General features: G+C 43.7%; 1 protein-coding gene across 2 annotated transcripts; it reads right to left on the reverse strand.

The window, feature by feature from the left end:
• Positions 1-8,060: 8,060 nt before the first annotated feature.
• On the reverse strand, positions 8,061-14,904 carry MHC-DQB1 (major histocompatibility complex, class II, DQ beta 1). Of its 2 annotated transcripts, XM_007972994.3 has the most exons (5): positions 14,712-14,904; positions 12,999-13,268; positions 10,192-10,473; positions 9,570-9,680; positions 8,061-8,424 (listed from the first exon to the last, which is right to left on the reverse strand). In XM_007972994.3, the coding sequence occupies exons 1-5, from the start codon at positions 14,818-14,820 to the stop codon at positions 8,411-8,413; spliced, it is 786 nt and encodes a 261-aa protein (XP_007971185.3). In that variant the 5' UTR covers positions 14,821-14,904; the 3' UTR covers positions 8,061-8,410. The 2 variants fall into 2 exon arrangements, with proteins under 2 accessions (XP_007971185.3, XP_007971186.3); XM_007972995.3 differs by lacking the exon at positions 8,061-8,424 and having other exon boundaries at positions 9,399-9,680.
• Positions 14,905-15,465: the final 561 nt, after the last annotated feature.

The following is a 15,465-nucleotide window of genomic DNA, read 5'->3' on the forward strand; positions in this document are numbered from 1 at the left end:
GCATGGTACTGGTACTAAAACAGATATATAGACCACTGGAACAGAACAGAGTCCTCTAACATAGCACCACACATCTACGATCATCTGATTTTTGACAAACCTGACAAAAACAAGAAATGGGGAAAGGATTCCCTATTTAACAAATGGTGCTGGAAAACTGGCTAGCCATACGTAGAAAGCTGAAACTGGATCCCTTCCTTCCACCTTATACAAAAATTAACTCAAGATGGATTAAAGACTTAAACATAAAACCTAAAACCATAAAAACCCTAGAAGAAAACCTAGGCAATACCATTCAGGACATAGGCATGGGCAAGGACTTCATGACTAAAACACCAAAAGCAATGGCAACAAAAGCCAAAATTGACAAATGGGATCTGATTAAACTAAAGAGCTTCTGCACAGCAAAAGAAACTATCGTCAGAGTGAACAGGTAACCTACAGAATGGGAGAAATTTTTTGCAATCTATCCATCTGACAAAGGGCTGATATCCAGAATCTACAAAGAAGTTAAACAAATTTACAAGAAAAAAACAAACATCATCAAAAAAAACCTCATCAAAAGGTGGGCAAAGGATATGAACAGACACTTCTCAAAAGAAGACATTTATGCAGCCAACAAACATACGAAAAAATGCTCATCATTACTGGTCATCAGAGAAATGCAAATCAAAACGACAATGAGATACCATCCCACGCCAGTTAGAATGGTGATCATTAAAAAGTCAGGAAACAACAGATGCTGAACAGGATGTGGAGAAATAGGAACACTCTTACACTGTTGGTAGGAGTGTAAATTAGTTCAACCATTGTGGAAAACAGTGTGGCCACTCCTCAAGGATCTAGAACTAGAAATACATTTGACCCAGCGATCCTATTACTGGGTATATACCCAAAGGATTATATATCGTGCTACTATAAAGACACAGGCACACGTATGCTTATTGCGGCACTATTCACAATAGCAAAGACTCGGAACCAACCCAAATGTCCACCAATAATAGACTGGATAAAGAAAATGTGGCACATATACACCATGGAATACTATGCAGTCATATAAAAGGATGAGTTCACATCCTTTGCAGGGACATGGATGAAGCTGGAAACCATCGTTCTGAACAAACTATCACAAGGACAGAAACCCAAACACTGCATGTTCTCACCCATAAGTGGGAGTTGAACAATGAGAACACAGGGACACAGGGAGGTGAACGTTATGCACTGGGGCCTGTCAGGAAGTGAGAGGCTAGGGGAGGGACAGCATTAGGAGAAATACCTAATGTAAATGACGAGTTGATGGGTGCAGCAAACCAATGTAGCACATGTATACCTATGTAACAAACCTGCATATTGTGCACTTGTACCCTGGAGCCTAAAGTATAATAATAATAATATATAGAATTCTTTTTTTTTTTTTTTTTTTTGAGACGGAGTCTTACTCTGTCACCCAGGCTGTAGTGCATTGGTGCGATCTTGGCTCACTGCAAGCTCTGCCTCCTGGGTTCACGCCATTCTCCTGGCTCAGCCTCCCGAGTAGCTGGGACTACAGGTGCCTGCCACCATGCCCGGCTAAGTTTTTGTATTTTTAGTAGAGACGTGGTTTCACCATGTTAGCAGGATGGTCTCGATCTCCTAACCCCATGATCCACCTGCCTCGGCTTCCCAAAGTGCTGGGATTATAGGCCTGAGCCACCGTGCCCGGCCAAAAAAGAATTCTTAATCTATAAAAGTAATAATAGAATGCTACAAACAATTGGAAAATTTAATAGAAAGGTTGAAAAATGTAATCAAGAAAATCTCACTGACATTTAAAAAGACATGGTCTGGCACGGTGGTTCACGCCTGTAATCCCAGCACTTTGGGAGGCCGAGGCGGGTGGATCATGAGGTCAGGAGATCAAGAACATCCTGGCTAACATGGTGAAACTCCATCTCTATCAAAAAATACAAAAAATTAGCCAGGCGTGGTGGTGGGCGCATGTAGTCCCAGCTACTGGGGAGACTGAGGCAGGAGAATGGCATGAACCCAGGAGGCGGAGCTTGCAGTGAGCCAAGATAGCGCCACTGCACTCCAGCCTGGACAAAAGAGTGCAAGAAAAAAAGAAAAAGACGAAGAAATGTAATATATGGTAGAAAAGATAAAACAGAGAATAGACCAAGGAAGTCCAACCTCAGGTTACAGAGCTAGAGAGACCAACAGAGAAGATGAAGGGAGAAAATTATCAAAACAAATAATAAGGGAAAAATTTCTAAATATTAAGGACCCAATTCTTTACATAGAAAGGTATTGTCAGGTATTTATCAAAATTAATAAAGACTCATCTCAAAATAAATCATTTTCAAAATTTCAGAACCTCAAGGGTTAAAGAAACATCATAAAATATTCCAGTGAGGGAAACCAAAATGAAACTAACTGACAACAGACAGAACGTCGGACTCCCAGAAGCTTCTATTATTAAGATAATGAGAAAGGCCTTGAAGTTCTAATGGAAAATTATTTTTATTAATAAATGTAGACCTTTCCAAAGTCACAATCAGGCACATAGAAAGAATAAAAATACTGTTGGATATGAAAGGACATAAATTTTACCTACCACACATAGTTTTATTAGAAATTGACTAAGGATATTACTTAGCAAAGTGAAACTGTTAATCAGGAAATTGGAAGGTAGGGAACCAGGAAACTGAATTTAATGCAGGACCTCACTGAAAAGGGATCGTACTATAGCAGTTCCTTGGCAAGCAAAGAATGTCTGATACATGAGTGATATTTAGAAAATGATGAACAATTTTTTTAACTTTTAGAATTAAGCTACGAGCAAAGCCCAAGGACGCTTAGTGTTACAGCAGAATGTCAAAATTGTCAGCTTTGACAATATTGACAAAAAGGATGCATGTACCTCATTTTGGCAAGTGGAAGCATAAAGTAGAGGGGAAATGAAGGGTAACAATATCAATAACTTCATCTTCTAAGAAGCAGAAAAGAGACATTGCCCATAGGTAAGGAAGAAGTCACAAAAATCACTACATTTAATTACATTTATAACCAAAAGAATTAGATAAGAAGGCTTATGAATTAAAGCAGGGTTTTAGAAATTGGACTATCATTCAGTCACAAAAATTCTTCAGCCTAACCCCCAGGGAGTTCTGAAGCTTGTAAGAGCCCTTCAGAGTTGGCCCAAATTAGGGAAAGGATTTAGGACCTTTATATCCCCACACTGACCAGTCATCACAGTTGGATTCTTCTTGACAAGTGGGGTAAAATCCTATGAGGCAGCTTTCATCACCTAAGGCAATTCCAGGGGATGACTGACAGCTAAGGACAGTCAGCCAGCAACATTCTCACCAATGAGAGAATAAATCCTTCAGTCCCAAAGGGAGTTAGGTAGGACAGAACAGCATCCACAATAGAAACGGTGTTCTAGTTTCTGGGAATACATATATATTCATGTGGAAGAAAACAAACAAATAAATGTATGGTTTTTTGTTTTTGCTGTTGTTGTTTTTGAGACAGAGTCTCACTTTGTCACCTAGGCTGCAGTGCAGTGGCGTGGTCTCAGCTTACTGCAACCTCTGCCTCCCAGGTTCAAGCGATTCTCCCACTTTAGCCTCCCGAGTAGCTGGGACTACAGGCATGTGCCACCACGCCCAGCCAATTTTTGTATTTTTAGTAGAGATGGGGTTTCACTATGTTGGCCAGGCTGGTCTTGAACTCTTGACTTGGTGATCTGCCCGCCTCGGCCTCCCAAGTGCTAGGATTACAGGTGTGAACCAATGTGCCCAGGCCAGATAAATGTTTTTTAAAATTCATCATCTATTTAAAAATTAAAAATAGAACTACTACATGATCCAGCAAGTTCACTCCTGGGTACATCTTCAAAGAAAATAAAATCAGTGTATCAAAGAGATATCTGTATTCCCAAGTTCATCGCAGCACTACTCACAATGACCAAGAGATGGAATCAACCTAAGTGTCCATCAGCAGATGAGTGGAAAAAGAAACTGGTCTACATACACAATAGAATACTATTCAGCCTTATAAAAGAAGGAAATCTTCTACATCATCTACAACATGGATGAACCTGGGGGACACTATGTTAAGTGAAATAAGCCATGCATAGAAAGACAAATACCACATGACCTCACTTACATGTAGAATCTAAAAAAGTCAAAATCACGGCAGGTGGGGGAGTGGGGGTAGTAGGGAGCGGGGCAAGGAGGAATGAGAAGACGTTGGTCAAAAGGTACAAAGAACGGTAGGGTGTGGTGGCTTATGCCTGTAATCCCCCCCTCTCTGGGAGGCTGAGGAAGGTGGGTTGGTTGAGCCCAGAAGTTCAAGACCAGCTGGGCAGCATGGTGAAACTCTGTCTTTACAAAAATACAAAAATTAGCCAGGCATGGTGGCACATGCCAGTAGTCCCAGCTACTCCAGAGACTGAGGTGGGAGGACAGACTGAGCCTGGGAAGTCAAGGCTGCAGTGAGCTATGATCGTACCACTACACTCCAGCCAGAACTAGACCCTGTCTCAAAAAAATTAAAAGTACAAAGTTTCAGTTAGTCAGGAGGAGTAAGTACTGGAGATTGATTGTACAGCATGGTGACTACAGTTAATGATAATGTACTGTCATCCCTCAGTATCCATGAGCAATTTGTTCCAGGACCCTCTCTGTGTACCAAAATCTGAGAATGCTCAAGTCCCTTATTAAAAATGGCTTAGTTTTTGCATATAACCTAAGCCTATCCTCTCATATACTTTAAATCATCTCTAGATTACTTACAATATCCAATGCAATGTAAATGCTATGTTAATAGTTATTATATTGTATTGTTTTTGAATTGGAATTATTTTTATTGTTATATTGTTATTTTTCATTTTTTTCTAAATATTTTCAATCTACAGTTGAATGAATCAGAGGATGTGGAACCCACAGATACAGAAGGCCAACTGTATTGCATATTTGAAAACTGCAGCCGGGTGTGGTGGCTCACGCCTGCAATCCCAGCACTTTGGGAGGCCAAAGCGGGAGGATCACCTGAGGTCAGGAGTTTGAGATCAGCCTGGCCAACATGGTGAAACCCTGTCTCTACTAAATATACAAAAATTAGCCGGGCATGGTGGCACATGCCTGTAGTCACAGCTACTTGGGAGGCTGAGGCAGGAGAATTGCTTGAATCCCAGAGGCGGAGATTGCAGTGAGTGGAGCTGGCACCAATGCACCCCAGCCTGGGTGACAGAGTGAGACTCTGTCTCAAAAAAAAAAACAAAAAAAACAGGGAAATTGCTAAGAGAGATTTTAAATATTCATACCACAAAAAAGTGAAGTGATGGATATTTTAATTAGCCTGGTTCAATCACATGCATCAAAAAGTCACGTAGTATGCTATAAATGCAGTTATTTGTCAATTAAAAATAATTAATGAATTTAAAATTCTTTTGAAGTGCAACATTCTTAACTTTTTCTTGTTCAAATAAAGTTTTTAGTTTTTTTAATTTTTTTGTTTTTAAGAATCATCTCTTAACTTCCATTAACTCAACTGATTCACTCTATTAACTTAAGAACTCTGTTCCTTAAGTTAAACATTTAATGATAATCAGGAAGGGCAAGGTTATGTTGCAATAAGATCTTAACCCACAGTAAAAAGTAGATCTTAGTGGCTTAACTCAGTAGGGAGACTTAATTCCACAGTTATTCAAGTGACTCGGGTTATGGAGTTTCCAGCATCTCATACACCATCATGCACCTATTTGCAAGTTCTATTGGCTACTGTCAATCAAATGACCCCAACCTAACAGCAGAAAAGACTGGGAAATATACAGGAGCTTTGGAATATTGGCGAGCACCACTGTGTCCAAAAGATATACTGTTATTATCTAAGGTAAGGACAAATACTCAAGACTGGTAAGTATTTCTCTAGAACACCCACACACTTTCCTCCAAGTTATATGCTGAGACTCAGTTCTTTACAGGATATATTTGTCATTTTAATAAATTATCCATTAAAGATCATACTATCCAATGAAATTTGGGTGCAAAAAAATAGTTGTTTCTCTGAAAGTGTCAGTGGAAGAAAGAGACGATTTTGACCCTTTCATTAATAAAGACTCTTCCAGCATGTGTTCAGTGTGACGATGTTGAACTGTAAGAATGTCCTAGAATATAATCTACTACCCAACTGGATTATAGGGCTTATGCTTCAACTAGAAAACTCAGATCTCAATGTCTCCCTAAACTTTGAGTCTGGTTCAATCCCCAGCCCTGCCTCTTCCCTTTGCAGGGTCAAAAGCCAGGAGCTACACATAGAGACTGAGGAAACCCTGGACAACCCAGCACATGCCTTCCCCATTTCCCCAAAAGCATCACTCCCTTTTGATCCCTGTGGTGAATGACAATGCCCACCCCGAGGAAGAGGACAAAATTGGCACAAAACTTTTGACTCCATTCAGCATTTTGCTTGGGGAAAATTCGTACTATAACCCTGGGGAGCAGAATCTCAAGTGTTGGTGCCTCTTTGTGTGCCAGAGTCCCTGTCTGAGGACCTGCATGACAGCCTGAAGTACAGGAGATGAACGTCCCAAGGAGACCTAGTTCTCCACTCTGACCTTGTCCATAAGAAGGAAATGCCTGCCAAAGACTCCTCAGGCCCAGTGTGTGGGTGAGGGAGAAAGGAAGATGGAATGTCTGCTTTCAGGGTCATGGCCTTCCATAACCTTGCACAAGCTCCCAGGCTCTGTCTTCATGACGAAACTCAGAGACTGACAGCTTCAGGGCTGGGCCGACATCAAAGGGGCCACAGTGTGTAGTGACTTTCCTCATAACTGGGAAGAGAGTGTCATCAGGAATCAACAGGTTACTATGTCAATGACAAAGGGAGCTCAGACAAAGAATGGAATGGCTGTGAACAGGTACCCCCAGTGAGGGACCCTAGAACCAGAGGGAGCTTTGTCTTTTGTCCTGTGGGTACCACAAGAAACAAACTGCCCCTTACACCCCTCCACTGTGAGGAGGCTCTGGAGGCTGAGGTGCTCCACATGGTTGGTGTAGACATCTGCACACTGGAAGTCATTTCCAGGATCGCAAGGATCTGGAAAATCCAGTCCTTCTTCCTAATAAGAGGGATGGACACAATGCTGGCTGTCAGCCTCCCATGCACAGGACGGTGTGTGTGAGAGGTGTGCACGTTACCCAGGCTTGGCCAATCAGAATCTTTCCTACAGTTGTTAAAACTCTGGTAGACATTCTAGAAACATATATAATGGAGACAGACAAACAGACACACACACACACACACACACACAGAGAGATAAGATGAGAAGTGATAAGAAAGAGAAATGCAGAAAAGTAGATGCAAAAGGAAACATGGAGATAGAAAAAAATGCAGATAAACAGTGACAATGGATTCGAAAAATAGAAAGAAAGGCAACAATGTAGTGAAAGACACAACAAGGGGATAGAGACAAAGATGCAGAGAGACATGCAGAAAGAACTATACAGGGACAAAGAGACACAGAGAAAGAGAGACAGATGCCCAGATAGAGATGTAACAGAGAGGTGAAGATCTCATTGAATATCTGAAACTAGTCAATTCTGAAATCAGCTTGACTCTAGGCTTCCTTTGTACCACGAACAAAATATATTTGGGATTCTATCATTTAGACTCAAAAATAGTACTTTTATTGCTGGTTTTGTTTCTTAAAAATAAAAATTATTCTTGATCGATGTGACTTTCCAGAATGTTTGAAACACCAGTGACCAAGGATCACCATATATGTCCCCAAACAATTCCACCATGCTTACTTACACAGCACTCACCAAGCCAGAAGAGAGGCTGGGATATTCTCAGGCCACTGCACTGAACATCAATATTAAAAAACCATGAATGATATGACAATTGAATTGATTTTCTACCTCCTCTGCCCACCCTGACTTCATACCCCAAAATACTTTCAGTGTCTTTTCAAGGTACAACCCTCTGGGCCACAGGTAGGCTGGGTCACCTCAAGGTCTGTTCCTTCATTCGGCAGTGATTTCCTGCCTCTGCTGAATTAAGGAAGTTCAGAATACAGATAACTCAGGATCATGTTTAATTACGTAAAAAAGCTCTAAAGTCAGGTAATGGATTTCATGTGTTTCTCTTGAGCAGTCTGAGGACAGAATAGAAACAGAAACCCCTTGGGGCCTGAGTAGGCGCAGCTGGCCATGCACAGGCAGAGGCTCTGGGTCAGTGCAGGAAGCAGAGTCACAGTCAGTGCCTTGGGGTGGGGATGAAGGGAGATGACCTGGTGGCTGCATGACAGCCACTGTAGAACTCTGATCTCAGGGGCACAGGCTGACACAGGCAGCTGGGAATTCTGGGCAGGGACAAGCAGGCATTACAGAAGAGTGATAACCAGTTAAAATAGTCTCAGGAGTCAGTGCAGGAGCCCTGGAGAAGAGAGAAGAGGGATGATCAGCACAGGGCACGCTGGTGGGCCTGCTATCTCCCCCACCCCTCAGGGAACCCCTGCAGCTTCAGACAGAGAAAGTTGAGGTCCAGGGTGATGACATCCAGGGTGATGAAGTGATAAGGAAGATACATCACCTCCCCCAAGATCTGTAAAAAGGTAAAATCAGCTCATGAGGACACAGAACTTCAGCTTGATGCAGATGGGTAGGAAGTAGGGAAACAGCTGTTATTCTTCTGGGGAATATGAAGGGTTCAGTCTTTTTAGGAAATTGGATACCTAATCTCCACCACTAGTGGCCTCTTTCAGTCACTGGAAAATGCCTACAGGCAGGAGCCACCAAAATGTGGCACAAAGTGGGCATCATCCTAGTGTCTAACATTTAAGCTGTGGTTCTGGCTCCACATTTCACAGGAAGATGCTACCAAAGTTAAGGCTTGGTTCTGGGAAACAACCTATGGAGATTCCCAGAAACTGGCAAACCTCGCCTAAGTCTTGATCCTCATAGCAGCAAATAGGCCATGAACAGAGACCACTATGGTCAGGTCCACTCAGCTCATGCTCTTCCCTCTTACACCTGTGCCCTCTCTGGATCACTGGATCATGGCTGAAATAGTACCTGCTGGTGGAGGCCCTTGAGGTCCTACAAAAGGAGGTTATGCAGAGAAAGGTCTCAATACACTAACAGCTACTCTCTCACCCCAAAGGAAAATGACACATGACTGAATTAGAGCTATATTCTCTTCCCATCCATGTTCTTCGATGCCTTAAGCACCTTAATTGAAAATCCCCTGAAACAAAGGAAATTGTCACTAGAAGGCAAGGAGGCTGAGGCTCTGACCCTCTTCATGGAGGAAGCTTTTGGAAAGGAGCCAGTGAGACAATGATGAACGGTAAGGACGCCCTGGAATAAGCTCTATCAGTCAGCTCTGTGACAGGGCTGCCTTTCAACCAGTAAAATCAGATTCCAATGCCTCCTCCAATCTTGTCCTGTCTCCTCCCACCTTCAGCTTGGCTTTTTTCCTCTCAGGGTCAGGAGGAAAGAGCTAAATCTAAAGACAGGATATCTCTGAATAAAGGGTCTGGATCGCAGCCCATCTTCCCCTTTTCCTCTGGGGTTTCTCACCTTTCTGACTCCTCTGACGGATGATAAGGCCCAGCCCAAAGAAGATGAGCCCCAGCACGAAGCCTCCAATGCCACTCAGCATCTTGCTCTGGGCAGACTCAGACTGAGCCCCTAAGGAGCAAAGCCTGAGTGTTAGTGTTTGTCCCCACACCCCATAGCATCCCTGCTGAGGAGCTGAAGTCCAGTCTGAGGTGCAGGAGTTGAAGGCGTCAAAGGAACCTAGTTCTCCATTCAGACCACCCCTAAGGGAGGGAAAGACCAGCCAATAGGTCCTTGGATACAGTGAGTAGGTGAGAGAGTGGGGAAGCAAATCTCTGCTCCTCAGGAACTCATCCATAACCTTAGACCCTAAGATCTCAATCACCAGCCCTAAGAATCAGTCCCTCAGAGCTATCAGGACTGGGATCCAGAGCAACAGTACATAGAGTAACTTCCCTAGCATCTGGAAAGGTGATGAGATCAGGATTCTTCTGATGCACTTGCCATGGAGCAAGAGGTGCTCCAGTCTCCTGTGATTCCCAGCTCAGTAGTGACATCAGGGATAAGAGATGGGAAGGAATGGATCAGAAGGAGCTCTTTGTCTTGTGGGGCCCATAGTAACAGAAACTCAATATCCCCTTACGCCACTCCACAGTGATGGGTCTCTGGAGGCTGGGGTGCTCCACGTGGCAGGTGTAGACATCCCCCCGCTGGGGAGTCATTTCCAGCATCACCAGGATCTGGAAGGTCCAGTCACCGTTCCTAATGAGGGGGGTGGACACAACGCCGACTGTCTCCTCCTGATTGTTCCGAAACCACCGGACTTTGATCTGGCCTGGATAGAAATCTGTCACCGAGCAGACCAGCAGGTTGTGGTGGTTGAGGGCCTCTGTCCTGGACGGGGAGATGGTCACTGTGGGCTCCACTGAGGGCAGTAACAGACAGGAAGAGACATAGGAGTGAGATGTGAGATCACACAGCACGTGTGCCATGGGGAAGGGTCCCTCCTTGGAACCAGAGTGGAAAGATACCTGGAGTCCAAGTCTTGGATTAAGGTTCATTCAACAAATACAAATTTGACAATCACTGAGAATCCAAAGATAAACAACATACCATGGTGCCTGCCTTTATAGAATGTGCAATCTAGTAACAGATGGCAAAAAACAAAAAGATTCTTATTTCAAAAATTTGTAATATTTGAAAAAAAAAGTAGGCAGGTCTTCAAAACAAATAACACTGATCAAACATCATGTTTGCCCATAACTCGATTCCTTTATCTTCTCAGATTGCTGCTTATAGTAAAAAAAAATGACACATCTTTCCCCGCCTCTTTACAAATCTCATCCTTTACCTTTCAGGCCGCTTTATTGCATTTCCTTTATTCTCTTAGTGTGAAACTATAGCAAATATTTAATGTGTGATTTTTTTATTTAGTAATACGTTCTCTCATTTTCTTTTTTTCTTAGTTTCTTTTTAACACACAGGTGAGTTTAATTACTAGCTGCCTATCCTACTCCATTTCCTTGCTATTAAGAATTACTTTCTTGTTCTGAAATCAGACATTATCATGTATGTTCTCCATAGAAAACATTCTGAGATACGTGCAGAGGTCAGCCTGGGTTAATGAGCCTTTAATGTGAACATATACATATTACTAGGATTTGCTAAGGTCAGCAAGTTGCATCCCAATTAAACGGCACTCTTGAGCCATCATCTGGAGGGAATCAGGGTTTCTGCTTTGACTTGAACTTTTCTTTAGGTTCTCTTCCTGGAGTCCAACTGAAATCACAGTCAGCTATGCGGCTTTATAAGATTTGTTCATCTTACACAAACTGGGAGTAAAAATAGAGGGCACAAATTTATGAGAAAAGATGATAAAATATATTTTATGGTAATAGAACTGAAGTAGCAAAAATATAAGTACTTGCTGCCATTAGGATGTGAGTCAAAAGAACGCAAGGGAGTATAAAGCAAACTGAAAGTCTTGTGAACCTGCATAGATAACACTGGGGTCAGACTAAGGATTGATTAATCAGTGAATTTTCAATGCCTTGAAAGTATCATTTTTGTCCCATTAACACGGAGAACAAACAGGAATAGACTCATTGCTGCTTCTGGTCAAAACTGACTTTAACAAGGCCTTACATCCCTTAGACTCTATAGAGGTATAGTGAGGAACATAAAGAATGTTGTATACTTTGGGAGGCTTCAGGTCTTGGTGAGTAATTGTGGGTTGATTACTTAAAGTGTTTATCATGTACCAACATTAGGATATATAAAGTGGTGATACTAATCTCTAATGCACAGGTAACTGTGAGATTAAATGACATAACATATATGGCATTTGACAAGGCAACTGTCTAGAAATAAGTGCTCACTAAATGGGTAAAAATGACTTTCATAATGTTTATTCCTGAAGTGGATAGTGATGTGGGGAGGGGAGAATCTAGGCCAAAAGCAATCTGAAACTATTTTTATCCAATAATTTAATGGCTTCAATCTATTTATTCCCAAACTTCTGCTCTTTGCATTGTGCCATTTGTTCAGCTTTTCTAAGAAATTAAAATTCTGCCTTACAACATCATTCAAGCATTGTTTTTATTTTTAGCAAACACTTTTTTCCTCAGACTTTGTATTCACAAACTCTATTAATATCCAAGTCAATAAGAGTTTACTTTAATTAAGCAAAATGATAGAAAATAATCAATAAAGTCCATTTTTAAGCCTCTGTTTTTCTTGAACCTAAGTGGATTGGCAGCTGAGTACATTTATTCATGAATTTAACAGAAGATCATTGAGCTCATACCACAATACCAGTCAATGTGTCGGGTACTAGGCATACAATAATTTAAACGGTCTCTCGCCTCGAAGACCTCCGCCATTAGTGATAGCCATTTAAGAAAACAGAATTACGATAAATAATGATTTGAAGCCAAAAAGTCAAAATATCTTATTTGGCAACTGTAACTGCTGGATGCTCTGTACGCAGTTGTGGTGTAGCCTTAACTCCACCAGGCCAAGCCTGAAGCTTCCTGTGGTGCGAGCTGCGCACGTGGGTCTTGCTGGGTGGGGCAGTGTTAGCGGGGCAGGTGGGCAGGGGAAGAGGGTGGGCATTCGGGGCAGAGAGAACTGCTTAGCAAAGGCAAGGCACGAGGAGGCAAACGCATAAGGCACGAGGCGAGAAACGTGCGGAGCAGAGGACGAGGCTGATGGACGGGGAGGCTGGGGGGACTCTAGGCAGCCTGGCCAACTCTGCTTGCCCCCTGCTCTGCCCTACGTCCTGCCCCTCCGATGCACCTACCCCCCGCCCGGCCCCGCCGCCACCTCCTGTCCCCTGGGATGGAATGAACGGATCTCAGATTTCAGAGGCCGCGCCCCCATCGCCCCTCCGGGCACAGAGACTCCGGACCCGACCGAGGGTGGGCCTCACGGAGGGGCGACGATGCTCACCTCTCCTCTGCAAGATCCCGCGGTAAGCCACCTCGTAGTTGTGTATGCACACCGTGTCCAACTCCGCCCGGGTCCTCTCCAGGATGTCCTTCTGGCTGTTCCAGTACTCGGCGTCAGGCCGCCCCTGCGGCGTCACCGCCCGGTGCTCCCCCCAGTCGCTGTCGAAGCGCACGTACTCCTCTCGGTTATAGATGTATCTGGTCACAAGACGCACGCGCTCCGTCCCGTTGGTGAAGTAGCACAGGCCCTTAAACTGGTGCACGAAATCCTCTGCGGGGAATCACCTGCCGGTCAGTCAGGCCCCAGCCCGGCCCCAGCCCGGTCGCCCCCGCAGCCGCTGCTCTCACCCGCCTGGAGTTGTGGAACCGACGGCGCGACCTCCAGTTCCCGCCCGCCAGTGCCTGGCGCTCCAGACCTGGGATCCTCCCGGCGGCTCTGCCCAGCTCTGCCCGCCTTCTCTGGGGGCTTCGGGAATCTGCCTTCCTACATCCAGGAAAGGGAGGAAAACCCTGTCCCAGCCTGAACCTGGGAACCCAGCGAAGAGGTAGTCGGGCTGATTTTACATGGACCTCTGCACTTAGAGGGATCAGGGCGTTCTCGCATGAAATCCCATTTTTCATGGAGCTCCTGGATACCTCAGAGATAAAGTTATCCACATAAACCTGAGAGTTCAACGGAATGATGAGATAGGTCCAGGAATTAAGCCTGTCCTCGTTCTGATACGCGTATTCTCTTGGTCCCTGGGTAAAATATCTTCCTTCCCATGCCTAGATTTACCCTCCCAAGTCTCATTGAGGTTCACTCCCTTCTATGTTAGAAAGGACCTACACCTCTGAGTCCTAGATAGAAACATTTATTCATGAAAAGAGCACAAGCTTTTGAATTTGATAAACTAGATTCCAATTAAACTGTGGCAGTCACCAGCTTGGGCAGGTTATGTAACAGAATATCCATATCACAAGTATAATTGTGTAAAAGAAAATCGTGTCTACACACAGGATGTTAGAAGGAGTGAGAGAGAATTTATGTAAAGTATTGTTCTGTGTCTGAAATGAGTGGTTTCACAATATGTGTTATTTCCTTTCTTTACATCCTCCTTTCTACTAAATTTAGTCCACCATCAACTCGGGTCTCTGAATCCCACTCAAGTCACTATTTGCCCATAAATCAGTGAAACCTGAAGACTCCCTGTCTGTGGTCAGCCAGTCAGCTTCCCTCAGTACCAAGATTTTGTCTCCACAAACGCTCCAGTCAGTCAGGAATACAGACTACTTCTCCTCAAATACGGAGACTACAGACACCATTGCTGCCTTACATTTCCCAGTGCAGGATCTCATGCTATTTAGTCCAGGCAAAGTCTTAGGGCACGCTGAAAAGACAAATCCTACTGTGTCTTTGGAGAAATTCATGTCTTCAAAAACAACCCCATGCTCACTTTGTTCTATCACTGGTAGTAAATGTACACTTTGTCTCCTCTTTCCTCTCCTGTCTCCTCCTCTTCCAGGCTTAAGCCTGTAGGATGGGGATTGGATTGTACTCACCTCATCACTAAAAGATAAATGGGAATGCAACATAACTTTCTTTCCCGAAAGAGAGGAAATGTTGATGAAAGATTGTGTCCGAGATCATAGAGATCACCATCCCCCATATCCCAGCCCAAGGAGAGCCTGTTCCCAGAGCGGCGGCTCTGGAGAGCAGCTGCCCTGCACTTACCGGGAGCGTCTCTGCCCTCAGCCACTGGGGTGCTCAGCATCGCCAGCATCAAGGTCACAGTTGCTGCCCGAAGGCCGCCAGGGATCCGCAAAGCCTTCTTCCAATACATAACTGAGACGAAGGGAAAAGTAGTGGTAGTCAACACAGCTCGGACCTGATGGATCTGCTGTACCTGGCAGAAAGAATTAAAACCTGTGGATTTTCCGTGCGTGGTAGGATTGGATGGTCCCTTGGAAAAAAACCAATCAGCACTGGAGCTGAAGGACCTCATCTGTCTCCGGGCAGACATTTTTTGTGTGAAGGTTCTCAATCCAGTGCCTGACACTGTGACGTCTTCAAACTGCACTGGATGAACATTTGAGGCGAAAATTTCCTCTCAATTATAGAAGAGCTGAAGATTGGATGCCTCAGGGATTTTGAGAGGCAAAAGATAAATGCGATTCAACAGTAGACATCTCTGTAATATTGATTAAAAACCAGTTATTATACTTGGGATTTTTAAAAAAGCAAATTAAGTGGAGATCATATTTCAGGGGAGAGAAAATTGCTGTTACCGAAATTTTTAGTGCTGTTGTCTTAGACACGTTGAAGAACCTTAAATTTTGGTGAGAAGAGCAAAGTTCTTAGAAGGAAATAATGGTGGGTTGCAGTTCCATCGCTAATGTGCTTTAGGAGAGTCAACAAACTACTGAATTTATTTTCGCCCCAAGCTTCTCTTTGTAAAATGTGGGTCATGTTTCATGCATGTTACATC

This window comes from Chlorocebus sabaeus, chromosome 17, assembly GCF_047675955.1.
Source record: "Chlorocebus sabaeus isolate Y175 chromosome 17, mChlSab1.0.hap1, whole genome shotgun sequence".
NCBI classification, from domain to species: domain Eukaryota; kingdom Metazoa; phylum Chordata; class Mammalia; order Primates; family Cercopithecidae; genus Chlorocebus; species Chlorocebus sabaeus.

Coding starts and splice junctions, on each gene's coding strand:
- MHC-DQB1 (XM_007972995.3), bottom strand. CDS start 14,820: ATGTATTGGAAGAAGGCTTTGCGGATCCCTGGCGGCCTTCGGGCAGCA. Junction 13,269..14,711: donor TGAGGGCAGAGACGCTCCCG/GTAAGTGCAGGG, acceptor GATTCCCCGCAG/AGGATTTCGTGCACCAGTTT. Junction 10,474..12,998: donor CGGGATCTTGCAGAGGAGAG/GTGAGCATCGTC, acceptor TACTGCCCTCAG/TGGAGCCCACAGTGACCATC.